We start from the raw sequence: 27,786 nt of genomic DNA, 5'->3' as shown, positions 1-27,786 counted from the left end.
CTTTGTAGGTAAAGTGAATGTAATGGGCAAATTAAGGTCTAGCTCAGTAGAAATGAAAGCAAAGAACAAATAGATATAAACTGGTCATCAGGAAATTTAGACTTGAAATTAGACGAAGGTTTCTAACCTTCAGAGGAGTGAAGTTCTGGAATAGCCTTCCAAGGGGAACAGTGGAGATAAAAGACATAACTGGCTTCAACACTAAGCTTGATAAGTTTATGGAGGGGATACGATGGGATAGCCTAATTTTGGCAATTAATTGATCTTTGACTATTAGCGGTAAATATGCTCAATGGCCTATGATGGGACACTAGATAGGGTGGGATCTGAGTTGCCACAGAGAATTCTTTCCTGGGTGTCTGGCTGGTGAGTCTTGCCCACATGCTCAGGGTTTAGCTGATCGCCACATTTGGGGTCGGGAAGGAATTTTCCTTCAGGGCAGACTGGAAGAGGCCCTGGGGGTTTTTTGCCTTCCTCTGCAGCGTGGGGCACAGGGTCACTTGTTGGAGGATTTCTGCACCTTGAAGTCTTTAAACCGCTATTTGAAGACTTCAGTAGCTCAGACATAGGTCAGGGGTTTGTTACAGGAGTGGGTGAGTGAGATTCTGTGGCCTGCATTGTGCAGGAGGTCAGACTAGATGATCATAATGGTCCCTTCTGACCTTAAAAGTCTAAAATTCTCTGATTCAATGAACAGCCCTGGATGCCTCTGCACTGGGACTGTCTGATACTCGTTCTCCATGACCTTGGTATTACTTTGCTCCGCTGTTTACTAACAATAAGATGTAACCATGGGCCACTCTCCTCCTCCTGCCAGCTGTGCTGGTGCATATTTCCCCAGAGAGGAATCTACTGCAGATCCAGCACAGTGCTGCAGTTGTGTGATCACTTCAGATTTCTGGCTGAATGATTATGTTCCTTAAATACAAACAGTAGACTGCTCTTTGTTAACACGCAAGTGTGCTTTGCAGCTGACACACTTACATACAGGCATCAGGTGCATGGGTTTCTATTACCATTTTGATTTGTATGCGAGTGGCACAGGCCCAGCAGTGGGGAAGGACACACTCCTACTCAGAAGCTGACAGTTTATTACTTTCCCCAGGAGCACTCTATATCGAACCCCTCCCAGCCTTGAAGTTCAACATCATAGCCATCATTCCGCTGCTGAAGGGGGTCCCTTTCAGAGGCTAGCATGAGCACTGCTGGAGGTACATGGCAAATCAAGCAAGGCAGCTGGAAGAAAAGAACGAAGCAACTGCACTACTCTCTTTGGATTTATATTGAACAAATATAAGCCTTGCACTGCTAAGACAGGAGGGCTATCTGCTCTGCCTCCAACAGGGAGCAGAAGGGGTACAGCAAAGAAATAGAGACAGTGGGGATGTGCAATATTGTAAGCATGACCATGCACCCACTACCAGACAGAAAAATCCAGGTTCTCTCTGCATCAGCACCTACCTGGCTGGGGAGGAGACGTCTCTGGTGCCGGAGAAGTTCCAAAGAGGCGGGAGATAATGCCGCGCTTTTGCAGCGGGACTGCAACAGGCATTGCTGGGGAGGCTGTAGCTGGGGATGATGTGTGCGGTAGCTGAGCCTCTAGGGGAGGCACTGGTGACAAGGATGATGGAGGCTCAGGGGACATTGTTGCATTGGCAGGCGGCTGCTGAGGTTGTGGTGGCTGGGGGGTACCCGGACTGGAACTGTCTGTTGACGTGCAGCTGGGAGGTACTATGGGCGACTGGGAGCCAGAGGAAGGGCTCTGCCCATTAGTCGCCATTGGGGACGCGTGTCCTCGACTTCGGGCTTCCATCATTTCAAGAAAGCTGCAGAAAAGAATGGAGTGCAGATATAAGGACGAACAGCACACTCCACGGAGCTTCTCATTAACGACACTACTTCTCTGGCTGCAGCCCATGGCTAGGAGCCAGGAGAGCACGGTTCCAGGCCCAGTGCTGCCAGCGACTTCCTGGGCAACCTTAGACAAGTCACTTCACCTCTCTGCGCCTAACTCACCCCAAATGGAAATCTAGCACACAATGAGGACCAAAGGTTAATCAGTGTTTGAGAAAGTGCAGTGAGCTCCTTGGATGGAAGGCACCAAGATATGCAAAGGGTTAGAATCTACCTCATTCCATGTTCGCACAGTAAGTTCTCTGGCATGAGTCTCCAGGAGGAAGCCCCGTACAGCAACTCCAGCAGTCAAGTCACTCTCAGACAGTGGTTCCTAACCTTTTCTCTGCTGCAGCACTCCTTGATAACTTAAATTATTGAAGGCATCCGATGAAGTGAGCTGTAGCTCACGAAAGCTTATGCTCAAATAAATTGGTTATTCTCTAAGGTGCCACAAGTCCTCCTGTTCTTTTTGCGAATCCAGAACAACACGGCTGCTACTCTGAAACCTTAATTATTGAAGGCACACCACCATATTATCTTCAGATGAGCAATTCAGAACAAGGCTAGCAGGGTTAAAATCAAAACCATGACAGCTAAGGTTAGATCGCAATCTGTCTTTTGTGCCAGAATTATCAACAGTGGAAACTAACATTAAAGCTAAATATAAGAACTCCGGACAAAAGCATGCTCAGTGGAGAAAGTGACATGCACTTGAGATTATTATTTTGGGATGACAAGCAATTAATAATTAGTCATTTCTTCTCATTCCCAAAATAGTCTTCCCAAGGGTGTGTAACTTTCTTTGCTGTTTTTAAATACAATATAATTAAGTCCCACTCACAGTATTGCCAAACTCAAGAGATCAAAAAATAAATGAGTCAGAACCCAACACATCTGGAGATAGTAAACAACCACATTTTGAGGGCCAAAGAGATGATATTGTTTTTTCAGTCTAACGATTGGTGAACTGCCCCTGCCTCTCCCCAGAGAGAGAGTGTTAGTGCTGCCCATGCTCCCACATGTATTGGGTACAAGGATTCTGGCCCCTGTTGCAGGAGGTCTCACCCCCACATCTGCCCGTCCCCTGCCCAGCAATGAACCCTGCTCCTCAACTTCCAAATCAATCCTGTGCCTCTAGTATCCAAATCAGTTCTCCAGCCCCCATCAGTTCTGTACTCACCCTTCCCTAGTCCAGCCCCCACCTCACCCCAATTCTGCCCCACACCCCCAGTTCTGCCTCCCCAGCTCCCCCACCTCACACACAGCCCCCTAGCCACCAGTTCAGTTCCCCCCACCTCACCTCTGCTTCTCCCAACCCTGGGGGGCTGCAGCAAGGTCCTGCTTCTCTTCCAGGCTCTTCCCCTACCCCATGCCTGGCGGATGTAGGAGGGAGGGGCAGAGGAGCCAACCAATTGCTCACAGGAGAGGAGTGGGGAGGAGAGGGAGATTGAGACTGGTTGCTCTGCCCTTGGAGGAGGCGGGGCAGTGAGGCAGATGGCCAATGAGAAGGCAGATTCCCCGCTTCCTTCCCCCTCCCCCACTCCACATGTAGTTTTTCAAAACATGCTACATCACACTTGTTGGGGCCTTCCAGCACACCAGCTGGGAAACACTGCTCTACAACAATGCAATACCAGCCCCCCCATATTTGTACACGGCACAAAGTGAGCCTGGGAGGGGACACTTGAATATTCACCTAAAGGATAAGAGCCAGCACAGGGCACTCCCACTGAGGGTTGCTGGAATTCCCCCCCTCAATAAAGGCACCAGATACAATGCAGTCCCCTCCTCCCCCTCGGCACTGAGGAGCAGAAATCCTAAAGAAACTGCTGTCCAGATTGGGTCTCATGTAGCAGAGCTCTAAGGCTCTTACCATCAGAAAGGCTGCAGCTTTACACCCTTAAAGAGCAAAGCAAAGCAAATGCCAATTCTTTGACATAGTTCTGCTCTACAGTCAGGATGATTATTGACTCCTTTAGTTCAGACATACATCAAAGGACACTACGTGGGAATGAGCTACAGGGGACGTATCACTCTACGATTACCTGTACTGTTCATTCCCTCTGGGGCACCTGGCATTGGCCAGTGTCAGAAGACAGGACACTGGGCTAGATGGACCTTTGGTCTGACTCAGTGTGGCCATTCTTATGTTCTTATATTAACAGAAAGATTTTAAATGGCAATAGCTCCTGCTAAACTATGAAATGGTCTCAGAATAAGATAGAGCAGCCATATGAAGTAAAGCTGAAAGATGCAAGGAGGATCCCTAAATGAGAACTCCCACCTAGAAGTTCCAACAGATGCTATGGGCACTGCTTATATTTCACTAAGCTTAACTAGGTCTCCTGTGCAGAAGCTATAATTTAAATGCATCCCTTATAACGTCAGCAGCCTCAGCAATAACTTTGTGCAGCAAACAGACAGTGGATACACCAAAACAGTGAATATTACCTGATACAGATCACCACTACATCCTTTGGGAGACCAAACCAGCCCACCTTCTCCAGCAGAGATATTCCCAGTTGTGAAAGAGCAGCTTGATCTAAAACCCCTCAAGGCCCCTTTGAAGAGAGGATTTCATGGGGTCAGGAGTGAGAACATGTGCTTTATAATCAGTAGCTGTGGAGCCTTCGTGAACAGCCAAAGAACAGGCTTGCCTCACAAGGAGGCAACACTCATGTTGAGTTACAACCTGCTAGGAATCCAGCTTTTGCTGGAGCAAGAATGCTCCATTTCCAAGAGCTGGACAGCTCAGCACTAACCACCTCACACAGTTACAAAAGCTGAACAGTTCACAAGCAATCCAGTAAGCAGGGGGCTCATCTGCAGAGCCCTGCAAATCTGCAGATATCGGTAGACCATGTTTGCAGATCGCAGATCAACTGTGGATACAAATTTTGGGATGACCAGCCATTAATAATTGTTTGTCATTCCCAAAATAGTCTTCCCAAGGTTGTGTAACTTTCTCTGCTGTTTTTAAATGCAATTAAGTTCCATTCACAGTATCGCCAACCTCAAGAGATCAAAAAATAAATGAGACCGACCCCAACAAATCATGAGATTGGCCCCCAAAACGGTCTCTATTCATCTGACCATGTAGAACAGCAACCCGTGGAGGTTTCCTAACAGACTCTACATCAAACCTGGGGCAGGATGGAGATTCCTTAAAGAAACATAAGGGACACCTCACTATCTGACTTAAAGGAAACTGGTGCCCTCTAAAAATCCTGTATGCACATCTCATTCCCCCACCACTCAATCTTGCCCTGGCAGCTGGCTATCTGGGGTGACAACCCCTCACAGATGTGGACTGCACCTCAGAATATCAAACCCTCCCTCTGCAATGAACTTTTCTGGACTCAGAGTTCCAGAGCGGATCACTTGCTACAAGCAAGATGGCAGACATAAACCAGGACAGAAACAGACCTGATTATATGGGAGGTTAGAGGCAACAAGACTAGGACCTGCTGTACTTTATACCTCCCAGAGGATGTACCAGAGGGTTTCCTGAATGTGCTTTACACCCCAGAAAGCCAACTGCCAGGGTCATTGCCTCTGCTAAGACTGCTATTAAGAAGGCTAATTAGCACCATACTGTGGTGGTTATATGGATACATCTATTGTGAAGTCCTCCTGAGTCCCCACTCAGCATTAAGGATTTTTGCCTTGAATTAGCCCTTGACTCCAACAAAGAGACGTGAACCCACAGAATTACTTCTGGGGGAATTCTGTGCCACTTGCACACGCACAGAATTCATGTCCCCCGCAGAATAGCAGCATCTGACGGGGAAGCTGCAAAAAGGGAGCCTGAGGGTCCAGTATGATGGGAAAGGGAAGTCAATCTCCAGGGGAAAGGAGAGGTGAGGGCATAAAGTTGTGCCCTCAGGGAGGGGGCAGTGAGCGTGGGAGGAGTAGCTGAGGGGGAACAGTCCCTGTGGCAAGGGTAGTGAAGGAGGGGGAGCTCAAGAAAAGTGGGAGGCTAGGAGCAGCTAAGTGGGTCTTGTGGTCTGTTTGCCCCCAGAGAAACTGGGAGTACCTTCGCCTGTCCCTGGGAAGAGACTGGGGACAGACCCCACTAAGCTAATTTATCCTCTGAACTGACTTAATCTGCTCTCTACCTTCCTTCCCATCTCTCCTATTAGGGTAATTTATACCTTGATCCTGCAATGAGAATCCATGTGGGCACAGGGGTCTGCCCACCTAGAGTTCACAACTTCAGCAGGTCTGTAATGTGCAAAGTTCACTGACATAAGAATGGCCCTACTGGGTCAGACTAAGAGTCCATTTAGTCCAGTATCCTGTCTTCCAACAGTGGCCAGTGCCAGGTGCCCCAGAGGGAATGAACAGAACAGGGAATGATCAAGTGATCTATCCCCTGTCACCCATTTCCAGATTCTGGCAAACAGAGGCTAGGGACACCGTTTCTGCCCATCCTGGCTAATAGCCACTGATGGACCAAATCCTCCATGAACTTATTTAGTTCTTTTTTGTTATGGTCTTGGCCTTCACAACAACCTCTGGCAAGGAGTTCCACGGGTTGACTGTGCGTTGTGAGAAGAAATACTTCCTTTTATTTGTTTTAAACTTGCTGCCTATAAATTTCATTTGGTGACCTCTAGTTCTTGTGTTATGAGAAGTAGTAAAAAAAGCTTCCTTATCTACTTTCTCCATCAGTCATGATTTTATAGACCTCAATCATATCACCCTTTAGCTGTCTCTTTTCCAAGCTGAAAAGTCCCAGTCTTATTAATCTCTCCTCATACGGAAGCCGTTCCATACCCCTATTCATTTTTGCTGCCCTTTTCTGAACCTTTTCCAATTCCAATATATCTTTTTTGAGATGGGGCAACCACATCTGCACACAGTATTCAAGATGTGGGCGTACCATGGATTTATATAGAGGCAACATATTTTCTGTCTTATTATCTATCCTTTTCTTAATTATTCCCAGCATTCTGTTTGCTTTTTTGCCTGCTGCTGCACACTGTATGAATGTTTTCAGAGAACTATCCACAAACTATCCAAGATCTTTCTTGAGTAGTAAAAAATGGTTACTTACTTTCTCTTAACTGTTGTTCTTCGAGATTCCACATTAGGTGTGCGCACGCCGCATGCACGAGCGTCGGAAACTTTTTCCCTTAGCGGCTCCGGCGGGCCGGCGGGCCCCCCAAGTGGCGCCACTGCGCCCTGCATACATAGCCCTGCCGGCCCGACCCCTCCAGTTCCGTCTTGCTGGCGACGCCGACAGAGGGGTAGGAGGGTGGGTGGTGGAATGGACGTGAATAACACATCTCGAAGAGCAACAGTTACGAGAAAGTAAGTAACCGGTTTTTCTTCGAGTGCTTGGTCACGTCCATTCCACATTAGGTGAATCACAAGCTTACCTCTGGAGGAGGGTAGGAGTCACGGAACAACTGCTTGGAGAACCGCTCTGCCAACTGCCGCATCCTCTCTGGCCTGCTGGTTGACCGCATAGTGGGTCGTGAAGGTGTGCACCGAAGACCAGGTGGCTGCTCTGCAGATCTCCTGGATCGGGACCTGTGCCAGGAATGCTGTGGAAGTCACCTGCGGCCTGGTCGAGTGGGCCGTGACCGCCGGGGCCGGAACACCTGCGAGCTCATAGCACGCCCGGATGCAGCTTGTAATCCAAGACTAAACCCGCTGTGCCAACACTGGGAGGCCTTTTAACCTCTCGGCCACAGCCACAAACAGCTGCACAGATTTGCGAAAGGCCTTGGTACGCTCCAAATAGAACGCCAGCAATCGATGCACATCCAAGGTGTGCAAGCTGTGGTGACTCGGGTCCGTATGGGGTTTCAGGAAGAACACTGGCAGACAAATATCCTGGCCCAGATGGAATTGGGACACCACCTTATGGAGGAACTTGGGGTGCGGCCGGAGCTGCACCTTGTCCTTGTGAATACTGTATGGGGGCTCATAGGTGAGGGCCCTCAGTTCAGACACCCTTCTGGCCGAGGTAACGGCAACCAGAAACGCCACCTTCCAGGAAAGGTGGAGGAGAGAATAGGTAGCGAGGGGCTCGAAAGGGGGTCCCCATGAGTTTAGAAAGGGCCAGGTTAAGGTTCCATGGAGGGACTGGGGGGCGGCAGTACGGGAACACTCTCTCCAACCCTTTAAGGAACCGCCCCACCATTGGGTGGGAAAACACCGAGCCCCCCAAGAACTCCAGATGGAAGGCGGAGATGGCTGCCAGGTGCACTCTGAGTGAGGACGGGGCTAGCCCTTGCTGCTCGAGGTGCAGGAGGTACTTCAGGATGGCCTGCACCAGGGCCTGGCCCGGCTGCACCTGTTGGGGTTCACGCCAACACGAGAACCTTTTCCACTTTGCCATATAGGCTGCCCTGGTAGAGGTCTTTCTACTGCCAAGCAGAATCTGCTGCACAGGAAGGGAGCACTGGCTCTCCAGGGCATTTAGCCATAGAACCTCCATGCCGTCAGGTGCAGTGACTGCAGGTCGGGGTGGAGAAGCCGCCCACCATCCTGTTTAATGAGGTCCCAGTGTAGGGGCAGGACTACTGGGGTGTCCACCGACAGCTCTAGGAGTGATGTGTACCAGTGTTGGCAGGCCCAGGCTTGGGCGATGAGGATCACCGCTGCCCTGTCCCTGCACACCTTGAGCAGGACCTTGTGCACCAAGGGGAGCAGGGGAAAGGCATACATCAAGCCCCCTCTCCATGGGATCACAAACGCGTCCGCGAGTGAGCCCAGGCAGCGGCCCTGGAACGAGCAGAACCGCGGGCACTGGGCGTTGGCCCTGGTGGCAAACAGATCTAGCCGGGGAAACCCCCGCCTGTGGAAGAGCAACTGAACCACTTAGAAAATCACTGACAGGTACATGACCAGAAGTGTGACACACATGGCTGGAAATACTCGAGAAGGACATCACAGTACATCGATGTTGCTGCACATGTTAAGACCAAGCAATAAGTTATGTTTTGGTGTGTTTCTGGGCAAAAAACACTGAGATCTGATCTTTTTCTTGTGTCCTTCCACCACAAACATAGCTTTTTCCAGTGTTGGGCACATGATATGGCCTGGTCTGTAGCCCTAGCAAGATCTTTCATGGTGCTTGGTTCCTCCAGAGGCCAGCTTCTTTGCATGACCTAATCTTTCCCACAAGCAGATGTGTATTTGGCTGTCAAACAGCAAAGTGAAAGTGCAGTGCCTGACAGTGTTGCCGAGTTGGTTCCCCCTTTTGAATTTGCAAGCTTCCTGAGTACGTTGTTCTAGGTGCTAATTTTGTCTTTTCTCTTCTCCATGTATGCTTGAAAGAAAGCGTGGTCTAGCATCACTCCAAGGTAGACAGGATTCCAGCAGTGGGCAAGCAATACCCCATTCCAGATGAGTTGTCTATTGGCTTCATGATTTGAATGATAGAAAAAGACTCACTTGCATTTTGGCTGGGCTGGTGCACAATTAGTTCTTGCTGTAATAGACTGAGAGCCCAGAGAGTGCCAATGTTAACATAGCTTCAATCAGAGAGATCTTTGGCTTGGGAAGCGATGCATAGGAAAAACAGGAAAAACTTTAAATACATCAGGAACAGGAAGCCTGCTAAACAGCCAGTGGGGCAACTGGATGATCGAGATGTTAAAGGAGCACTCAAGGATAAGACGACCATTGCGGAGAAACTAAATGAATTCTTTGCATCAGTCTTCACAACTGAGGATGTGAGGGAGATTCCCAAACCTGAGCCATTCTTTTTAAGGTGACAAACCTGAGGAACTGTCCCAGATTGATGTGTCATTAGAGGAGGTTTTGGAACAAACTGATAAATTGAACAGTAATAAGTCACCAGGACCGGATGGTGTTCACCCAAGAGTTCTGAAGGAACTCAAATGTGAAATTGCAGAACTACTAACTGTAGTCTGTAACATACCATTTAAATCAGCTTCTGTACCAAATGACTGGAGGATAGCTAACGCGATGCCAATTTTTAAAAAGAGCTCCAGAGGTGATCCTGGCAATTACAGGCCAGTAAACCTGACTTCAGTACCAGACAAATTGGTTGAAACTATAGTAAACAACAAAACAACAAAAAAAAAAAGAGCCCTGCTCATGACAGTGATCCAGCTGTTGCTCCAAAGTGAAGTTACCAAAGAAAACACAAGGTGGCACACAACAGACTTATTCAGCTTATGTAGTTTATCCTCTAGACCAGTGGTCTCCAAAGTTTTTGGATCGCGCACCCCCACGGTGCTGCCAAAGAAAGAAGAGAGGAAGACCTGCTGCCGAAGGTCACCTCTACAAACTGTGTGAGCATCTTTTCTTAAACCTGCTATCACCACTCCTTGAAAAGCATGTAATCCCAGAGCAAGATTGGTGCCTGACTTGCCAAGGCAGAATCCATCAAGTGCTGCTGAACATCATTCAATACATCAAAGATAGATTTGAAAAAAGGGTACAGTAACAGGTACAGTGTTTTGTCGATCTATCAGCTGCATGACACAGTGAATCACTGAAGGCTTCTCACTAAAATATTCAACATGATAAAAGATCACCACCCCATACAGCAGATACAATCACTATTAGAGAACTGATGTTTTTACATCCAACTATGCAGGAGGTGGAGCTGATGAAATGGCTTACCACAAAGGAGTGCACTCTCGCCAATACTATTCAGTATCTACACAAATGATCAACACGAGATTTTCTCTGTGCTAACATAAGAATGGCCATACGTGGTCAGGCCAAAGGTCCATCTACTCCAGTATCCTGTCTTCTGGCAGTAGCCAACGCCAGGTGCCCCAGAGAGACTGAACAGATCAGGAAATCAAGTGATCCATCCCTGACACCCATTCCCACCTTCTGGCAAACAGAGGCTCGGGACACCATCCCTGCCCATCCTGGCTAATAGACATTGATGGACCTATCCTCCATGAATTTATCTAAAGTTCTTTTTTGAACCCTGTTATAGTCTTGGCCTTTAAAACATCCTCTGGCTCATTTTTTTTGTCCCTGGTCACGTCCAGTACATCAACACAAACAGACAAAACTTGATTACTTAGTGCTGTTTGGACCCATGTGCACTTCAAAAGGGACACTTTCAGTTTTCTTGATCCCATAGCTTTTACCCACCACATGGGCTGGGGGGGGGGAATCAACTGGGATGTACCTATTTAAAAGACTTCACCAAACATTGCTACCCCTTGCGGCTGATATGCTGATTGACTCTTTAGAGACAATGACACCGATGCACCCACAGCATCTATACCGTGGAAGTAGAAAGGTGAAAGGAAGTCAACTCAGTGCTATACAACTGCAGAGATACATTAATAGTAACTTAACCCCGGCATCAATTGCAATACGTGGCAGCATCTCGTAATGAACAGTGTTAGTCATGCCAATTTCAATTCACTGTCAGCTTTAAGCTCAAATGACCTTGTAGAAATTCATGCACCTACCGCATTCAAGTTACCAGCACAATGCGTCACCATCTGCCAAGGGTCAGCTGCACTGTGCCACCTCTGTTTATTTTAACAAGCCAGCAGGGAAAGGACAATACATCAAGAGTTCACTTTTAACAAAACAGGTTAGTGGAAACGTGCCAAGCGTGATAATTCCACAGCAAGAGCCACATCAGTGAGCAGTACTGACCAGTTCAGTTTTCCCGCCTTACAAATGCAGGTGTTCGCATGCAGGGGAAGTTAGGAACTACATACAGCAAAAAATAGCTATTCTTGAAATAATTTTATTATAAAATGGTTTGGAATGGAGAAAAATCTGACTGGCTGAGAGTCCTTGCCGTGCAAAACCGGTCATATTTATCTGACCGAGAACTCAGGGTAAATTACTCCAGCTCCCGACGCTGTACAGAGAGTAAGCAGCTCCTGAGCGCATGTTACCAGAGATCAGCCTGTGGGGTTCCATGCAGTAGTTCCAGAGACGTTTGTGTCCCTAGGATTGAAGGTGCTGTGGCTCTTCCTGTACCACCACATTGACCACTGATGCAACAAGAGATTTAGCGCCAGGGATCTCAGTGTCACAGCTAGAGCATAGCGAAAGGCCAGACAAATCCTAAAATATTGCTGCACTTTTGTTAGTGGGGAAGAAGCACTCAGGCATGGGCTGCCATAATGTTTGCACTTTGGGATCGGTGGCTCAGCATCTCTAACAAGCAGCAATTAGGGACATTTTCAAAACCCTGATATAAAAGAAAAAGCACTTTCCCAAAGCAAAGGGTGCTGGGCTAAATCCAGCTTGCAGCACACATCTAGTCCAACCCCCTGCTCAAAGCAGGACCAACCCCAACTAAATCATCCCAGCCAGGGCTTTATAAACCTCCAAGGAAGTGGATTCCACCACTTCCCTAGGGAACCCATTCCAGTGCTTCACCACCTTCCCAGTGAAATAGTGTTTCCTAATATCCAACCTAGACCTCTCCCACTGCAACTTGAGATCACTGCTCCTTGTTCTGTCATCTGCCACCACTGAGAACAGCAGAGCTCCATCCTCTTTGGAACCCCCTTCAGGTAGTTGAAAGCTGCTATCAAATCCCCCCTTCACTCTTCTCTTCTGCAGACTAAACAAGCTCAGCTCCCTCAGCCTCTCCTCATAAGTCATGTTCCCCAGCCCCCTAATCATTTTCCATTGCCCTCCACTGGACTCTAATTTGTCCACATCCCTTCTGTAGTGGGGACCCCAAAACTGGACGCAATACTTCAGATGTGGCCTCACCAGTGCCAAATAGAGGGAAATAATCACTTCCCTCTATATGCTGGCAATGCTCCTACTAATACAGCCCAATATGCCGTTAGCCATCTTGGCAACAAGGGCACACTGCTGACTCATATCCAGCTTCTCATCCATTGTAATCCCCAGGTCCTTTTCTGCAGAAGTGCCGCTTATCCAGTTGGTCCCTAGTCTGTAGCGGTGCATGGGATTCTTCCGTCCTAAGTGCAGAACTCTGCACTTGTCCTTGTTGAACCTCATCAGATTTCTTTTGGCCCAATCCTCCAATTTGTTTAGGGCCCTCTGGACCCTATCCCCACCCTCCAGTGTACCTACCTCTCCCCACAGCTTAGTGTCATTTGTAAACTTGCTGAGGGTGCAATCCATCCCATCATCCAGATCATTAATAAAGATGTTGAACAAAACCGACCCCAAGAACAACCCCTAGGGTACTCCACTTGGTACCAGCTGCCAACTAGACATTGAGCCATTGATCACTACCCATTGAGCCATAACTCACATGACTGGAGTACTGTCATGGATGGATATAAACTGTTTAGGAAGGGCAGGCGGGGCAGAAAAGGTAGTTCCCAGGATCCTCCTCCTTCCCTTTTTTAAAGATGGGTACTACATTAGCCTTTTTCCAGTCATCCGGGAACCTGAAAGCCAACCTGTGTTCTGTCTGGCTTGTACATTACTACAATAAATACCCTGCAGTTGGAAGTTATTGAACACAACTGTTGATACACCCAAATTTGAACAGAATCCAACTTATTCCTCCAGAGCGGTACTGGTTCTACAAGGCTAACCGGAGTAGAAACTCACTCAAAGCAGGAAACTAAGTGGATATGATACCGAACACACAGGAAGCATACTCTGAAATATGACCACATTTTAATAAGCTTCTAGAACTACTGAAGAGATCAACAGAAAATACCTTAGTGTCTCAGAGACAAAATGAGCGCTAACGCGATTAGCCAGAAGACGACAGCCAAAAGAATGGGAACTGTTTCCTTGCTCAAGCACTAGAGTGTACTGTGAGCATTCCCTTCCACCAGGAGAGGCTGTGACATACTCCTCCATCACCCTTGCACCACGTGCCTCATTCACGCTCTGCCATTTCATCTGATCCAGCTCCCTTCAATTTCTCCCCCTCCCATAGGTCACATGTCTGAAGAGAATCCAAAGAACAAGCTTTGCATTGGAGAATCTCCTATTTTACATAAGAAATGAAGTATCCAAACAAATACTAAATGATATCCATTGGACCTCCCCAGGTTGATGTAAAGTGCAGTGCTGCCCAACAGACAAGAGCTATGTAGATTCCAGCAAAAAGATTAGAAAGGAGGGCTCAATGACATACATTTCGTAGTTTTGGTCCTCTGTCTCCTGCTGCACTGACAGCTCTTCCAACGTAGCGTCAATATCGAGCTGATTCGTCTCCAGCTGCCGTAGCAATGTCTCCCTCTGAAGAAAGGAAAATAAAACAGAGGTCTGAGCAGGAACGGTCACTGTACTAGATATCTGGGAGCTTGCCAGTACTGCGAGATCTTGTATCCGCACTAATGTCACCACTCTACCCATCATAATGAATTAAACAGCAGCTAGGGCCCCCGGCAAGGTGTTCAACTTAAAGGAAGACAATGGAAAGCAGAGGGGCAAAAACAAGGTATTCATTCTGAAAGTCAGCATTCTCTGTTGTAAGGATGAGTGTGTGTCACAAACATGCTGTGTGCAGGAAAGTGTAATATGCTACAGAGCAATAATAAAAGAATTTCAACTAAATGATTGCTTATATGTCCCTTTATGAGAAGAATATACAAAATTATGCACATCAGTGACATCACTACTTTGCACCAACACTGTTTGTAGATTCTCTGGATACAAGAACTTCCCATTATCACCAAGAGGCAGGGTTCAGCTGGTGCAGTGAGCGGGTCGTGCATTTGCTTTCTAATTGGACTTAATTCAGTCATCCAGCTGGATGAATATAAAAGAACGATGCTCCTATTAGTGTACAGACGCACTGAAGATACTGACACCAAGGAATTCATTTGCCTTTACAGCAGACATAATGGCTGCTTAAGAGAAGGCTCATTTCTAAGCCATCCCAACACCTGGCCTTTCTTCTTTATAATCAGGGTCCTACGTATTCTGCAGCCAAGCAATTTGCCACAGAACTATGATTTGGAATCAAAGCTCGGATTTTAGAAAGCTATGTTTCTAGTCAACATGGTTGTGAAAATAACCCTGTAAACATGAATTGAATGTAAACCAGTGTGGCCAACTCTTGAAATTCTAATCAGGAGAGTCACAATATTTGATGTTTTATTTACACTCGTCCTCCCCCCCATTGCTGGAATCAAATTATTTAAGAATTTCAGCTTTATTAATTGAAAGTGTCTAGCCCTCAGGATTGCAGAGAAGAGATTGAAACTATGACCTCAAGAACCAGGGGGCAAAGAAAAAAGAACCCAACATTTATGTATTTAAAATTCTTATGATTTTTAAGCCATTCATGAATTCCGAAGCTTGGTTCACATGTTTCCAACACTTGGGGTTGGCAATATGATAAACCAAGGCAGTGTTGTCTCCCTGAACATGGACAGCCTGAGGCTGTGTCTAAACTAGCAAGCCTAGAGCGGCACAGCTGAATGGATGCAGCTGCACTGCTGTGAGATTGCTCGTGCAGCCGCTCTGTGCCAGCAGGAGAGAGTTCTCCTGTTGACATAATAAAACCACCTCCACGAGCAGCAGTAGCAGCTATGTCAGCGCGAGAAGCTCTCTCACAGACACAGCCTATGCACTCTACCACTTATGCCGGTGAAACTTATGTCGCTCAGGGGGTGTTTTTTCACACCCGAGCGACATGAGTTATACCAAAAGTTTCAGAGTAACAGCCGTGTTAGTCTGTATTCGCAAAAAGAAAAGGAGTACTTGTGGCATCTTAGAGACTAACCAATTTATTTGAGCATAAGCTTTCGTGAGCTAGAGCTCACTTCATCAGATGCATCACGAAAGCTTATGCTCAAATAAATTGGTTAGTCTCTAAGGTGCCACAAGTACTCCTTTTCTTACCAACAAAAGTGGTAGTGTAGATATGGCCTGAGACAATGGCTCGGAGGTGTGAACAGTCCCACTTAACTCAGCGGTTTCTTAGCTCTGAAACAGAAAGACAACACTTTAAAATGTCACATTAACTATTTCACTGCTGACTTCTTAGAAGAAACATCTTGCTAATGTGCTTGATGAATAATCCCGGACTGCCTCTGCAGGTGTTAAAGTCTCAACTGTCCCATACCCAGATGCTAAAACCTTCAGCTTCTGACTCCATACCATATGGGAAAATTCACCACCACCAGCCTGCTCTCCTTTCCTCACCAAAAAAAAGTCAACCAAAAGCACACCACACTGGGCTAGGTTTTGATAGTGACTGAACAAACGTGGGCTCCATCCATAGCTTTTTGATGTAGGCCTCTTGGGGAGTCTCACGCAACAAGCTACACAGATTTATGATGACACTAAGAGCCAGGACATTCCATGTCTGGAGTGGCACCATCCACGTCTCCCACAGGCTAGGGACCAAGAGGTGCAGGAAGTGGCCATCTGTGCCTGAGCACAAACATGTCCCGATTATTACTTTTACCATGGCAGTACCCCTTTCCATGAGGGCCCACTTGTGCCAGGGACCGTAGATATACAATTCCTACCCCAACAAGCTTACAGTCAACTTGAAGCATGAGGAAAGGGGGAGGGAGAAAGATGTCCCAAGTTTGACCCTGAACTGTGAAGTCTTTTTTTAATAATTCCCTAACCCTCAATGTTCCTTCAAGTTGTCTGCTATGAGAACGAACTTGAGGTTTATTTTTAGTAATCCATGGGCTATATTTTTACTTCACGTATTAGAACAGGGGTGAGGAATGTTGCATCATTCAGTGCAGGGAAATCTCTAATAGCCTCAAATGCAAGTGAGAAAAACTAGCGTGTAGTCCACAGACCAAAATCCTAGTGAGAAGGCAAACATTTTTTGAACAGAGTGATATTTGGTCAGCCAGCACACATGCTGTTGTTGCACACAGACACATACTAAACCGTGTTGTTGACTTTTGGAGCTAACAGTCAGTCATGTGTAGACTAAAAAAAAAAAAAAAAAAAAAAATCAAACTCAGTGTTCTACAGAACAAGCCAAGCAACTAGTCCACCCTAGAATTTTTCAATCTAAACCTCAAACTTATTTTAACACTAAATTACTCATTAGAACAGAGTTAACTGAGCTCTAGATAATGCTTTGACTGAATGCCATCTTCAGTGCTCCAGTGGAAAAGGCAATTAGATGAACTGTCTATTCACAGAATAGTCTCTTTACATGGACTGTTCTGAAGGGATGGCTGAACCTCTGACAGTCACACACAACGGTGCCCAGGAAAGGCCTGTCAGGAATACCTGGTTGACTGAACTGCTTTCTGGAGTTAATCAGTCCAGCTCATGGCAGGCAGCTGATAAATAAGTGAGGAGACTGGGCTGCTGGAGGGGACTTGCTTTATATTCAGAGTATGAGTTTCATCCTCCGCTCTCTTGTTGCAAGATTCATGAGTAAGATGAAGATAGGGAAGCGTAATTTAAAACTAAGCCACACCACCACACACCAGACAGGACGGAGAACACTGGCCCTGTGAGAGAGCAACCTGGGATCTCAGATACAATTAACTAACCCACCAAGAGCTGTAGGATGTTATGTTTAGGTACATGAAGAGACCAGTCACTATTAGGCAGAATGGCTGACTAAACAGTATTTGCCTTTTGCACCGGAGAGATTTCCTCTCCTTTACCCTTACTTTGTAAGGCAGAGAAAGGGCAGTTAGTTTTTTGTTTTTTCTGGAGACTGAGTCACTATGAAAGCAAGAACAGCATCACTGTGGGCTAGGTCTAGTGCACTCATCACACACTGTTCTCCAACATGTTGCATTTCCTCTATAGTGAGCCCCAAAGGGTCCACTCCTACTCCCACTGAATCCAATAGCAAGATTCTCATTACTACAGCAGGAGAAGGCAGAGGCCTGGAGTGACTGAGCCACATAAGTTAGTGGTTTGTTTCCCAAGAGACCTGGTTACAAATACAGGTGACACATGAAACACTCATTCTGTGGTTTCTGAGCTTTGGGACAGGAAGTGCTGCATTCAAAACCCTGCATATGTTTATGAGAGGTGGCTGGAGAGCATGTCAATGGCCTGACAGATTCTGACAAGCACAGAGAAACAAATTCTGGGCCGAGGGAAGTGAAATTCCAAGTACCTTTGTAATGTGGCATCAACTGGAGTCTGTCCATCTTAGCCTTTTAATGATAGGGAGAGGTCAAAGCTCATCAGCTGCAGGCTTTTAGTGCAGGAGGCAAACATATCTGCATGCATTTTTATCTAACAATGATGTCAGTGTGTATGCCAATCAAAGTCCTGCCTCTGGCCCTTGTGCTTAGTTGTGTCCCACTATCGCAGTAAAACATGATTTATTTTTATACTACAAATTACATCACATATTATACAAAGGTAGAAAGTTCAATATTTCATTTCACTTTAAGTTAAAATACTACTCAAAGATCTAAATTCAAACATCTTTCTTAATCATGCTTGCTTCGTGGGTGTAGGAATATTAGCAGAAGCCTGTTCTAGATAAGCTAATGGCCCTTGAGGCATTTCTGCAGGTTTTTTGTGTTGCACATTCATGTCTTCTAGAACCTGCTGCCAGTGACGCAGTTTACCCAAATGCTTCTGAATTAGTGACAGAGCAGGCTCCTGCTTGAATCCTCTCCCACCCTCAATGTGAACCTAACAGCTCAAGCAAAGAGTCTAGAGTAGCTGGTTAAACAGTAACCTCTTCACACATTAACTCCGGATTTGCGTTTCAGGTATTGCTGCAGCCAGCTGCACCCAGCACCACAGTCCGTGAACTGTACTGGATGGCATCTCTAGTGAACAGAAGAGACTTGGAATGCAAGTAGGTCATCTCAAGCACATCACCCATCTGAGCAATGGCCACTCAATCTTAGCACCACAGGGACTCTAACTAAATCACATTCTTTGAGTTTCCATGTAAACAGACATTAATTACCTCTTGATTCCGTTCAGTTATTTTATTATACTGCATTGTTTAAAGATTATTAAGCAGCCTTATTTGCTTCAATTCTCAGTTACATAAATCATGTACATCAAGTTTGTTTTTTCTCAGCATATGTAAATGAAAGGTCCCTTAAGATCCCCTCTCACTAAAGGTGCTAAAGCACAGACAAAGCTATGAAAAACTTGAGCACTTTCTGGTAATGCCTCCATTTAAGACAATCATTCCACATATTGACAGGAGAGAGTATCATTATGAACTGTGATCAGAAGCCCAGTGAGTCTGGCAGAAAGCCCGAGCTGGCTCTCCTCAGGTAGATATGGAACAAGGGGAGACCTGTAAGAGTGCATCTCCAGCAGTAATGTGGGAACAGGTTATTCTGCGTGGTTTTTGGCAGGATGGCACTTTATTGTAGAAACTGAGGCTGCAAACCCCAAATATCTGTACCACCAGACTGTAGCTGTAGGGATTTCGACATTCTCTACTGAGTGCAGAGATGAGTGCAAGTGTCAGATTTATACAGTTTCTCCTTGGAGAATTTACTATCTAGCTGGATTTCACTGTGTTTTTACACCAAGGTCTCTCTTTCCTTGCTGTGTTTGCTTTACGGAGTACTGAATGGATGACAGACATTAACTGAGCTTTAATCAGTCTGGACTAGCATTTGAGCTATGTTTGTTCTTCTAGATACACACACACACACACACACACACGTACACAAAATGTATTCTTTAAAGTTAATTTAGTGCTGATGAAAGATACTAGAGTGTGATCTGAAGTCCTCTGACCATGGAGAGGGTACAGCAGTGGCAGTGCCACCAGACCACACGCTTCCCCTCACTATGCCAGCAGGACCACAGTCCCTGTGGGGTACAAGGTATTTCAGCCACCACGGCCCATTCAGTCCTTGCCTCTCTGATGAGACTGCCAACAAGGGGGAGAGATTTCCAAGATGCAGGTACCTGTCCAAAGGAACCACACAGACCGCTGAACAACCATGTCAGAGTCAAGATCTGTGGCTGCCACCAAAGGGGGCTTAATTTCAATTGAAAGTCAGGACACACAACTTTTCACACATCCCATAAGCCATTCAGTTCACTGATGGATATTTTCTTAATGGAGTTTTAATTAATTGGCCACATTTAAGAAAAGTTTGTGTATTAACAAAAATACACGTGTGTAACAGTTTAGATACCATTTTGACTTGTTGGCCTATTAACACTGCAATGTACAGATTTATTCCTGCACATCCTGTACATTGCACGGTACAGACCCTTGGAACCTTTATACATTGATAAGGGTATGCTTAGGTAGGTAATGAAGAGCACGCACTTCACCAGCAGTGACACATTGCAGTTATGGGAAACAAAATGCCCAGTCACTTTTGTTAATAACACTCTCCTGAAAGCAATAATCTGTCCAGGCTCCTTTAACAACTGAAAAGCAGGTCATCAGAGGAAAAGGATCCCCACATGAGTTCCTGTGGAAAGGGTAGTTCTCCCCACCCACTCTGCACCATGTAAATCCCAGACTCTTACCTGCAGCTGCAAGAATGGGATGTTGAAGAATTTGTGCAGGTACTTGAGGCCAAAACTGTTCTTCATGGAAGATTCAGCATAGCGAAAATAAGATGAGCCAGGAGGTCTGTTCCAAATCAGATGAGCAGAGGAAAGAAAATTACACAGAGACCAACTGACTACATACACAGCAGAGGCACGTGCTGACTTCTATACCATGAGCAATCCTCATCTCCCAGGAAAATCTTCAACCCCAAGACTTAGGCTGACAGTTCACCCTGCTAGGGGGCTCACTATTTTGTTTACAGCTCATAAGGAGCCAAATTAACTCTTTACCCCTTTAGAAGGCTGGTGGGGAAAGGCTTGAGTGGTAGCTGTTGTGCTATAGTGTCATGCAACCGACAGTCCGAACTGCTCTGCTGGGACGCTGGGCCAATGGCTTACTGAACCAAGTATTTCACAGCTGTACAAGTGCATTTCTTGCAGTGCATTTTTATTTCTAATACCATATAAACAGACCTAAACGAAGCTATTAAAAACCTCGGCACTGGGCATGAAAGTTACATTAGTTCACCTTGGATAACGGTGTGTATAATATGAATAGATGTGGCTATAAAAGAACTAGTACAAAGCCACTCTGTGACGGATTCCATTTCTACATGTCTGATGTAGGCATAAGTGAGTGAGAGACTTTACAAGAAAACCTGTTACACAAAAAAGCTTTTGTAAAAACCCTCAGAAGGAGAAAGGCAGGATGAGGTGGATTGACTGATTGCTGCCGAACAAGGGCAATATCTATAATGAAAGAAAAGGAGTACTTGTGGCACCTTAGGTACTGCTTTTCTTTTTACGGATACAGACTAACATGGCTGCTACTCTGAAACCTATAATGAAAGAGAGCCTCGTGGCCAGATTCAAAGAAATGCCAGAGTAGAGGCTTGGCACGCAGTTGGGAGAACACAGCCTGGAAGTGATCAGGATCTGTAATCTTGCAATGGGGATGCTCAATCTCTAGGGTGTGGGAGAGAGGGAGAAAAAGCTATTGGCACTATGCTGGTTTCAGAGCATGGATGCTCATAAAACAGTTGTGTAGGGGGAAGTAATATGCAAAATCTTTCAGCAAGAAAAAAAAAAAAAAAAAGACAGCCCAAAAGGAAGGGCTGAAGTACAATTCCATTTGGATAGAGCAGTTCTGAAAGGCCTGCACCACAGGGACTCTCACTGCTATTCACTGACTCTGTGAACTGAGAATCACCCCCTCAGTGCAGGCCTTTTAGGTTCGGTAGGAACACCATAGAGTGAGAAGAAAGCCCAGTATAAAGGGACAATATACAGGGATATCAAACCCAACAGGATGAGAAGGGGTTTGGATGATCAGGGAAGGGAGCAATTCAATGGCTCACACATGTCTGGAAGATAACAGCAATGCTGTTAACTGGGGCTGGATTGCATGGAAAAGAAGGGGAGGCGTGCTGCTCTCCCAGAAAGCCAGTATGGTGCCAGCCCTGTTTACCTGTTCAGATTATCAATGAACTCCCGCATGTCATCTGGCAGAATGACCCTGTGCTCTCCCATATCACGGTAATTCCCAAGCACACACACTGGAACATGGGTGGGCACTTTAGGAAGCTCCCTCAATATGTAGTTAAATGTCCTTTACCAAATAAAAGGCGAAACAAATAATTAGTGTGAGCACACTTGATGGGTTAGTTGAACTCTCAGCAATATTACATTTACAGCTTACATGCACACAATGGAAACTAGCATACATAGTCAGAAAAGTTGCAAAGCAAACAGAAAAATTCAAAGTACAAATCTCACATGTGAGTTTCCTCTGAGGCCCACCTACAGACAACACAGACACATTCTGAGTTAATACTGTTATTTCACAGAGAACAGCCCAACTACCTCAGTCCTGTACCTTGAGCAGGGACCCATATAAAATATTCTAGAAGGCTACACTCTGCACTGTTGTGTGAGGATAGGGAGAATATTCTCCTCACTCCAGCTGGTGATTGGGATTATGCCCTTTTTGCTCTTGTTGTCATCAAAGATAGTATAAGTTACTCCTGGGGGAATTCTGTGCCACTATGCACAGGAAGGAAACATGTCCCCACCGCAGATTTCTTTGCTTCTCTGCAGAAAGTGACAGGGAAGTTGTGCCAGGGTAGCGGTTGGGCTGGGAATGCCCATGGATGTAGTTTGGAGGGGTGTTGCCCCCAAAACAGAGGCAAGGTGTGTGGGGGGGCACACAGAGTCATGTGCCACTGCCCCCCCCCTCAAATTCTGTGGGCGCAGAGGTGCCTGGATGCTGCCTCGAGTCCCAGTGCCAGTTGTGCTTGCCTTCTGTGTGCTGGGATCCATCCTGTACAATAGTGAGCGCCCGTGATGGGGCAGGTCGAGGGGGGTGAGGGTGGGTGTGGTAAGGCTGGAGGAAAAAGGCAATGGGAAAGGAAGGGGGTTGAGATATGGGAGAAGGTGGGGAAAGGGGCGGTTGTGGGGCGGGGGGATGGGATGGTGGGGCGGGAGTGCAGCATGCGGCATCCCCTCTGCAGCAGCTGCAGTTGGGGCTCCCCATTAAGTAGGTACATCGAACCCCCACCCAATGAACCCCCACTGCCTCTGCACCACCCTGATGAGCCCCACTGAGCCCCAACCAGCTGCACCTGAACTGCCCTGCACAGTCCCATTGCCCCTGCACCTGGAACCCCCCAATGAGCCCCTGTACATTCAGATCCCCCACTGAGCCACTCACACCCAGACTGCCCCACACAGAACCCTCTTCCCCACACTAAGCCCCTCTACACTTGGATCCTGCTAGGCTGAGCCTGCATGCCCTGATGCAGAGGGGCAGGACCCCAGGGTGTTTCTGGGGCAGGCTTGGCCCTTACACTGTGTCACAGTCAGGTGCAGCTTCACTGCGGAGTCCCTGTTCAGGGGTGGGGGGCTGCAGGATGATCTCCCACCTCAGTGCAACCAATGGCCTGTGCTCCTCACTGCTAGGCTGAAGCCTCCACATTTATTTACTGACAAATAAAATCTGCAAAATTTTAAAATATTGTGCTCAGAATTTAATTTTCTGGTGCAGAATGCCCTCAGGAATAGGAAGTGCAATTCTTATACACAGAATCAGCAAGTTTGCTAAGCTATTTGCCTTTACAATTCTGTGTGGTAGTGAGTTCCACAGGTTATATGCTACATATAGAAATATTTCCTTTGATCCACTTCAGGTTTATCATTTTAACTGAGGGCCCTCCTTGTCTTGTGCTAAGGAATTTGTGTTCAAGTATCCCTGTCTTGCAGACATATAAGCCAGTACACACTGTACCGATACAGAGTGGCTAAAGTTGCATGATCTATATCCCAGTGTCTAGACAGGCTGATCTATTATACTGATGAGTAAGATAGCTTTAGCGCCTGTCTATTTATTTTGAAGTGCTGGAGTGCAGAAGTCTGCCAAGAACGTTAATGAAATTAAAGAGCATACCAAACACCACTGCATCGGGTGGTGAGGCCTACAGAAGAGAGTTCCAGCAATGGGTAACCCTCTCCCATTACGGTTTCATGTATTACTGCCCATAGGGGTTCATGACACCTTTTCACCCAAAGGACAGCAATTCTCCCTTGTAAGCTGAAGGCACAAGCAGTAGCTTGGGCCAATCAATGTCCCCGACACACTAGGACTACTCTATTTGTTTTCCCCTTCCCCAGTTCCTGCCACCCCTGCACTCTCACTTTCACCTTCCCTTCCCATCCCCGCTTCCATGTTTCCTCTCCCTTAGCAGAGGGGATAAAAAAGAGCCCAACAAATGAAGCCCCAAACTGTGTCCACAGAGCACTTACAAACCCACATTTCCCTATTCCCCTCGGGCTCTCTTCCCTGTTCCCGACTGTTTGTGATTTTCACCTCTCCCACGAAATATTATACCTACACTTGAGACTGGAAGCTCTTTGGAGCAGGGACTTTGTCATCTACCTTTGGAGGTGCTCAACACACTCTGGGTGCTGGATAAGTAACTTCTGCAAAAACCATTTTCTAATGTTTCCCCTCAGCCTGCTGCACAATGGGAATTACAGATCAGTGGACATGGAGGGAGACAGCTAGTTTAGAACAGATTAAGCTGTGTTTTACAGGGGAATAGATTAAAAACAGGCAAAATTATTTTAGGTGCCAGGAACCTGTTTCAGCTCATTGGACCTTTATGTGTCTAGAAATCACAGGATCTAAAGATCATTTGTTTTGATTAAACAAGTGAGACTCAAGCTGCATGTATCACTGCTCCTCTCTTACCACTGCTTGGTGATGTCGAACATCATCACTACTCCATTGCAGTTTTTATACACATCAAGAAACTCCGCATCCAGAGCCATCTCTGACTCTGCCTGGAAACAGAAAAAACACAAACCATAAATACTCCAGCTCTTACAGCTTCAGACTTCTAAGAAAAACAAATCGGTATCAAGAAGAGTACCAAGGTTTCCAATGGGAGCATTTCCACAAAAAAGAGCACCACTGGATTTTACCCCTCCACTTGAACAAGGCTTCTCAAATAGTTCACTGCTTACACCGCCTGAGTGAGCAGGATCTGAGAGCTTTTCACAGAACACTGGCAGCTAAGTGTTCGATTTAAGAGAGCAGGAGTATTTTAGCACTTGCAATCTCATTCTCCTCTCGAGCCCATCACCCTAGATCCCCTCTTGACAAGCTGATTCCATAGACAGCTACGGGATACAATAGGCCAGTAGTTCTCAAACTTTTGTACTGGTGACCCCTTTCATATAGCAAGCCTTTGAGTGTGACCCCCCCCTTATAAATTAAAAACACTTTTTAATATATTTAACACCATTATAAATGCTGGATGCAAAGCGGGCCTTGGGGTGGAGGCTGACAGCTTGCGACCCCACCATGTAATAACCTCACGACCCCCTGAGGGGTCCTGACCCCCCAGTTTGAGAACCCCTGCAATAGGCAAAACATGTCTAGAGTAAAGCAACTCCCTTTCTTTGTTCCTTTCCAAACCTGAACGTTTGCTGTGCTATGCACTGCTGATCTGCACAGCTAGAGAGTGTCTTCTGCTGCACCCTTCCCCAGCCCTGTAGTGATACTGGCACTTTCTAGCAGCAATATTGATTGTTAACAATAGTACACTTTGCCGCATTAAGATTGTTTTCAAAATTCAGTATTTGCAGTCTTAATTGCAAATTTGCAGGGTCCCATTACAATCTTGTACCTGCAGCAGGGCTACATCTTAATGTGAAATTACCCTCCATTCTAATGGCACAGCAGCAGTATGATTTGCTTTCATACATAGCTTCACACTGGGAAAGTGGGCTTCGAACTTATGACTGGGCATGTCATGGCCAGAGAAACACCTGAATCAAAGGGAGTCTCTTTATCTATGTGCTAGCAGGGAAGTCACTAGATTGGAAACGAATTAACCCTTTCTGTACACCAACCATATTGGCCCACTGATTTCAATAGAATGGTTACAGAGCACAAAGTGGGATACTTCTCATTCACTGGGCCCTGCAGGGAACCATCACATGACCAAGAGCAACGAAGCACTTCAAGAATTAAAAGAGATTAAGTGAGTAGAGACTTCAAACCACCCTTTCCTGAAAGGGGAGCACAATGGGATTTTTGTGAAAGAAGCTCTGTAAGTGCATCTGGGGTCAAAACGCTGTCTGGGGAGGCAGGCGTCACATGTCCTGACTTCACATGTATACATGTCGTGCACAACAGCAATGCTGCTGTCAAGAGGGTATACGCTCCCTTCAGTTTGCTCCCATCATAATATCTGGCAGTAATACTCCCCTTTCCACCTACACATTTCAAAATACTTCTAAAAAGGTGAGTGATCGCTTTCCCCATTGTACAGCTGATCAGCTAAGGCATCGCGTTAAGTGATTTGCCTCAGATCACACAGTGAGTCAATAACGAACCCTGAAAAGGAACCTTGGTCTCCCTGTTCTGGTTCTATCTCCCTTTTGTCATCATAACCCAACAGATACAATGCCCTAGAGGGAACAGGGGAGGGTGGAAACTGTGCCAGAATTGCTGCAGTGGGTCAGACTCTCCGTGCAATGCCCTGGAGCAGCCTAGCGCCTCAGCCTGGGAGCAAGTTGTGGCTGACGTGTCAGCCGGATCACCCTGAACGCAGATATGAGTGCGAGCTACATCTGAACTTTGACATAAGAGACTGCATGTTGTCAGCTGTCAATCACTTAACAAGAACAGGGAGACACATTTGCATCTCAAAGGTGACTCACCTCCTGAGGGTCGTTCTCCAGTTTCAAACCATCTCCACGTTTTTTGCATTTTCCTTAGAAAGGAGAGAGTTATGGAAGAAACATTAAATTAGGCAGAGCATTCCCCAGTTGACATTTGACCTTGGTGTCACCCAGAGATTTGTGGATTTTCAGACTAAGCCAGATCTGGGAACTGAACTCTACAATGCCTGGTAAGACGCTATTAACTCTAGTCTCTCTGGCTGGTGCAATGGTCATCAAGAGTTAGGTCAACCCAGCTACGTGACTTGGGGGTGTGAAAAATCCATCTCCAAGCAACGTAGTTAAGCCAACCGAACCCCCAGTGTAGACAGCATTAAGTCAAGGGGAGAATTCTTCTGTTGACCTAGCTACCACCTCTTGGGGAGGTGGATTGACTAGTGACAGGAAAACCCTCCCCATTGCTGTAGTCAGTGTCTACACTGAGGCACTAAGCTGCACACCTGCAGCATTTCTAGTGAAGACATAGCCTCAGTAGACTATGCGTGTTTGATGATAATTTCTCAGTAGCAGGTTTGTCCTTGGACAGGATAAAGTGTTTTGCATCCTACATTTAAAGCAGACCCACTTCTTTCTATAAGCTTGATAGAGGGGGAGTCAGCCGGCCTTGAGGGGAAATACTATCAAGTCTGTTTAACATGAAGGTTAATAGAAGGAAAGCCTACTGCAGCCCTCCTGGCAAACAACCAGAAACGAATGAAAGACCACCACCTGGGGCCTGCTCTCTGTAAAGAAAGAAAAGAGGCTCTGACTGTTCCACCTTTTGTTCCTGCTAGCACTGGAGAAGCACAGTGCAACAATACCTGACAACTGAATTGCACAATATAGCCAACTGCAAAAAGGCAAACATTTTAGGATGCAACCTTCCCAGGAAAGATTATGAGAGCTCAGTGCTGTTGCATAAACCTGAAGCAAACAGTATTATGAATGCTTTAAATGTGGTTTTAGAGAATCCATTAGGTGCTTTGGTTTGAACTGCTGTAAGTGAATTTAACAGCCAATATGATTAGGGGCAAATGGGACAAACTCCTGAGGAAAGACAAAAAAGCTAAAAACCATGCAACTTGTCTAAACCCTAAAGGATGATTGTGGTGGGGAGAGGGGGAAAGAGAAACACCCCACAAGTATACGAAAAGGGAAGGCCAGGAAGAGGCTGCACAAAGGGAATCTTATGGCAATTTATAAGATGCACCAATCCAAAGAAGCATGCACAATAAATTTAAGTGAAAGGGCAGGAAAAGCTTAACAATAAGGCCTGGTCTACACTACAGAGTTAAGTTG

The 27,786-nt window shown here is 46.3% G+C and overlaps 1 protein-coding gene across 3 annotated transcripts in view; it reads right to left on the bottom strand.

Moving 5' to 3' along the window:
• RABL6 (RAB, member RAS oncogene family like 6) overlaps positions 1 to 27,786 on the bottom strand; it is a 100,942-nt gene that overhangs the window by 29,926 nt on the left and 43,230 nt on the right. For all 3 annotated transcript variants that reach the window (XM_074973950.1, XM_074973951.1, XM_074973952.1), the window contains 6 exons: positions 26,488 to 26,540; positions 24,509 to 24,600; positions 21,731 to 21,871; positions 20,239 to 20,344; positions 13,952 to 14,055; positions 1,462 to 1,826 (listed from right to left, as the gene is read on the bottom strand). In XM_074973950.1, coding sequence (XP_074830051.1) covers positions 1,462 to 1,826; positions 13,952 to 14,055; positions 20,239 to 20,344; positions 21,731 to 21,871; positions 24,509 to 24,600; positions 26,488 to 26,540 — 861 coding nt within the window. The remainder of the gene's footprint in view (positions 1 to 1,461; positions 1,827 to 13,951; positions 14,056 to 20,238; positions 20,345 to 21,730; positions 21,872 to 24,508; positions 24,601 to 26,487; positions 26,541 to 27,786) is intronic.

The sequence above is a fragment of the Natator depressus genome, chromosome 16, assembly GCF_965152275.1.
Source record: "Natator depressus isolate rNatDep1 chromosome 16, rNatDep2.hap1, whole genome shotgun sequence".
Taxonomy (NCBI): Eukaryota; Metazoa; Chordata; order Testudines; family Cheloniidae; genus Natator; species Natator depressus.
Note: the sequence above shows the minus strand (reverse complement) of the source record. Positions and strands in the feature narration are given on the sequence as shown.